This window comes from Frankliniella occidentalis, unplaced genomic scaffold (assembly GCF_000697945.3).
Source record: "Frankliniella occidentalis isolate FOCC.00 unplaced genomic scaffold, Focc_3.1 Scaffold37, whole genome shotgun sequence".
NCBI classification, from domain to species: Eukaryota; Metazoa; Arthropoda; class Insecta; order Thysanoptera; family Thripidae; genus Frankliniella; species Frankliniella occidentalis.
The window spans coordinates 1,117,674-1,120,838 of NW_026267167.1; the positions used below are offsets into that span (position 1 = coordinate 1,117,674).

The 3,165-nt window shown below is 58.9% G+C and overlaps 1 protein-coding gene across 1 annotated transcript in view; it reads right to left on the reverse strand.

The window, feature by feature from the left end:
* Nucleotides 1-2,712: 2,712 nt before the first annotated feature.
* LOC113214940 (cysteine-rich motor neuron 1 protein) overlaps nt 2,713-3,165 on the reverse strand; it is an 80,088-nt gene continuing 79,635 nt past the window's right edge. The window contains exon 5 of the mRNA XM_052266327.1: nt 2,713-2,728. Within this exon, the coding sequence (XP_052122287.1) occupies nt 2,713-2,728 (16 nt within the window). The remainder of the gene's footprint in view (nt 2,729-3,165) is intronic.

Genomic DNA, 3,165 nt, shown 5'->3' on the forward strand with positions numbered 1-3,165 from the left:
CTGGTACCCTGCGCCCGGACGTTTGGCACCACCACCGCCGTCCCAGGAAGGGTCCATTAAGCCCGTTTGGTGCGACATGACATGTGTCACGCTTGCGTTTGGCCTGCCCAACTGCTTTGTCTCAGTGGTGCTGGCCTGCGCCCGCGCCGGAGGCCGTACTTCCTCGGTACTTACGCCTTTCTCCCTTTTAAGAGAGCCTGCGATGGGCATGCTGGCGGTAGCATTGAGAGGCTCGCAATTATTGCCACAACGACTTTGGGCGGCTCGGAGGAGCGTCGCGCCAGTGCGACCCGGGACCCGCCGCCATGGAGGCCGCCCTCCTCGCCCTGTGCCTCCTCCTCTGCTGTGCGGCGCCCGGGGTGCGGGCCAACCTGCCCGTCGTGGACTCGGCCGCGGCCCCCGAGGCCATGAGCGCCGCGGCGCTGCTCACGCCGTTCCTGGCGCCCCAGCAGGCGACGCTCGTCGTGACGGGCGGGACGCGCTGGACCGGCCGCTTCCTCCGGGAGCTGTCCGCCGACATCCCCAGGGTGCTGGACTCGAACCCCTTCGCGCTAAGCATCCGTCACCACATACACCCGCGGCTAGAACTCGTCCTCGAGGCCACGCATCGCGTACACTTCTTTCACACTGGCGACCTCGAGACACTGCTGTCCGCCATGAGGACGTTCGATCCCTTGAGGGTGGTCAGAGCCATCTTCTGGGCGAACGTGGCCAGCCCCCGGGGCGAGGTGCTCAGGCAAGTGTCGCAGACGGGCCTGTGGCTGGGGGCAATGCAGTACGCCCTGGCGCTCACGGCCCCCGACGGCAGCACCGCCCTCTACAACCTGACCTGCGCGACAGAGGACGCTTGCGAACACAAGCAGATGACCATCATCGAGACGGACTTGTGGTCACCCGTCGCGCAACGCTGGCGCCGGGGGGCCAAGGTCTTCCAGGAGTTTTGCACGGCCTGGCGCCCGAGCCAGGCGCCCGCCGTGTTCATGCTGACCAAAAAAAGGTTGACGACGTTATCGGAGCTGACAAAGAGCGTCGTGAACTTGGCCGGTCGAAGGTACGAGCAGCATCGCTCAGGTTCAGATGCAGCCGCGGGCAGCCATGAGGTAATCGGCTATCATCGACTGACCAGAGCGTTGAGGGAGTGTGCTCTAGGCGCCGCCCTCACGGACCTGCCGGTCTTCTTCGTGGGGAGGTCAGACGAGATCACTGTTGTCGTCGACATGGGGAGGCATCACGTCGGCGTCATCGTACCCGCGGGCTTCGGCCCGAGCGTCAGCGTCCTGGCCGCGGTCACGGTCGAGTTCTCCGCGATGCTCTGGTGCGCCACGGGGCTGGCCACCCTGAGCACGGTGGTGTTCTTTCGGTGCGCGAGGACACGGGACGTCAGCGGCGCGGTGCTGCAGGCGCTGGCTCCGCTGCTGGGACAGCCGCCCCCGCCGCCCGCCCCGCCCCGGCCCATGCTCGCCCCCTGGCTGCTCGCCTGCGTCGTGCTGACCGCCGCCTACCAGGGCCTGCTGCTGGGCAAGCTGTCCTCGGCCGTGCCTCGGCGTGACCTGGACAGCCTGCGCGAGGTCCAGGACAGCGGGCTGCCCATCCTCACCCTGCAACAACTGGCGTTGACTGGCAACATGACCGTGCCGTTCTCGCAGGTCGAGTCGACCATCGACGTGATCGCCACCGCCCGCAACTGTGCCCTCGTCACCTTCCTGGACCACTACGCCCTCCGAGCCCTGAGGCGCCACACCGTGCCGCCCAGGAAGCTGCACCTCATCCAGCTGAAGGTCTCATCCTTCAAGGTGATCGGGATGGCGACGAGGGGGTCGCCGCTGGAGCAGCCCATGGTCACGGCGGTGGCGCGCGTCGAGGCGGCGGGGCTTCTGGCGCACTGGCGCCGCTCGGAGTTCACCCGGGAGGACGCCCACTACGGCAGGAAGCTGGCGTTGTTGCGGGGCCCACGGCCGTTGACGCTGTTTCAGCTGGGGTCGGCCTTTGTCGTGCTGGGGGTGGGCCATGCGGCGGCCATGGGCGTCTTCGCCCTCGAGGCGCTGTGGGCCTGGCGCGCCCACAAGATAAAAGTGTTGCCCGCGCGCCCAGCACACTGAAGTAGTCAGGGCCGCTATGGGAGGCTTATACTTCATAGGAAAATCTTATTAAACATTTTCATTCATAGCTTTCAGAGTTATGTAAACATGCTCCGCTCACGCATTTTTTATGATTGGCCAGTATGAAGAAATTTCTTCATACTGGCGTGTTCTAAAGAATGCGGGAGCGGAGCATGTTAATAGAACGCAGTATGTTATGAGTAGTGTTTAGATTTTAGTGTGTACTAGTCGTTTATAGGGCGATTGTCTTTGCACCATTGCTTGTGCCGTTATGCTTGCAATATTTACAGGGACATTACGTTTTTGTTTTTTTGGCTTTTTCACCTTTTGTAGTCCCTCTAAAGTCCGCGCACTACGTATCATGGCACAAAGGCAAGCCACTAGAAATGAACCACAAGCTTTAAACAAGTAGCTAGCAGAGCAGTATAGCAACACCAATTCGCACAGAAAAATGTGTATTTGTCTTTTAATAAATTTTTCAAAAAATCTGTCGGTTCGTCATTTGTTTATAAGGTTGAATCCGCCAACGCCCAAATGCCCAAGAACCAAAACAATACGGCTTTTGATTGTCAATTTGTATCATCAGTTAGCCAGCAGGCTGATGTGTGTCTAGCTACACTCTGACGGCGCTAGGAAAAAGCACACTGTTAAAAAATATTGTGAAATAATCACACTCTTGTAATGACTAGTTTGTTAAAAAGCAACATCATTCGTTATAATTGGCACGTGGAAAAATTTATTCTATTTTGCCCGTAGTGGTCCATAACCATGATTCCTACTTTCTACCATATTGTTACAACACAACAAAACCATTGTAAATTTTGATAGCAAGACGTATCTTTACAGAACGCCCGACGTAAAAAGATTTGTTTGCTTTTGGTATGCTTTCTGTATGCTTTCTGTATGCTATCGGTTCGCGGAGGGTCGCGCTCGGTGCGCCGATTGGTCGCCGAGGTTCGTCAGGCTCCTGAGCGACGTATCGCCAAGGATCACCGGAGGTTCGCGCCGGAGCGACTTATGCCCGCCATCGGGTAGCTCTATGCGCTGACAGAGCGTACTGAGTATG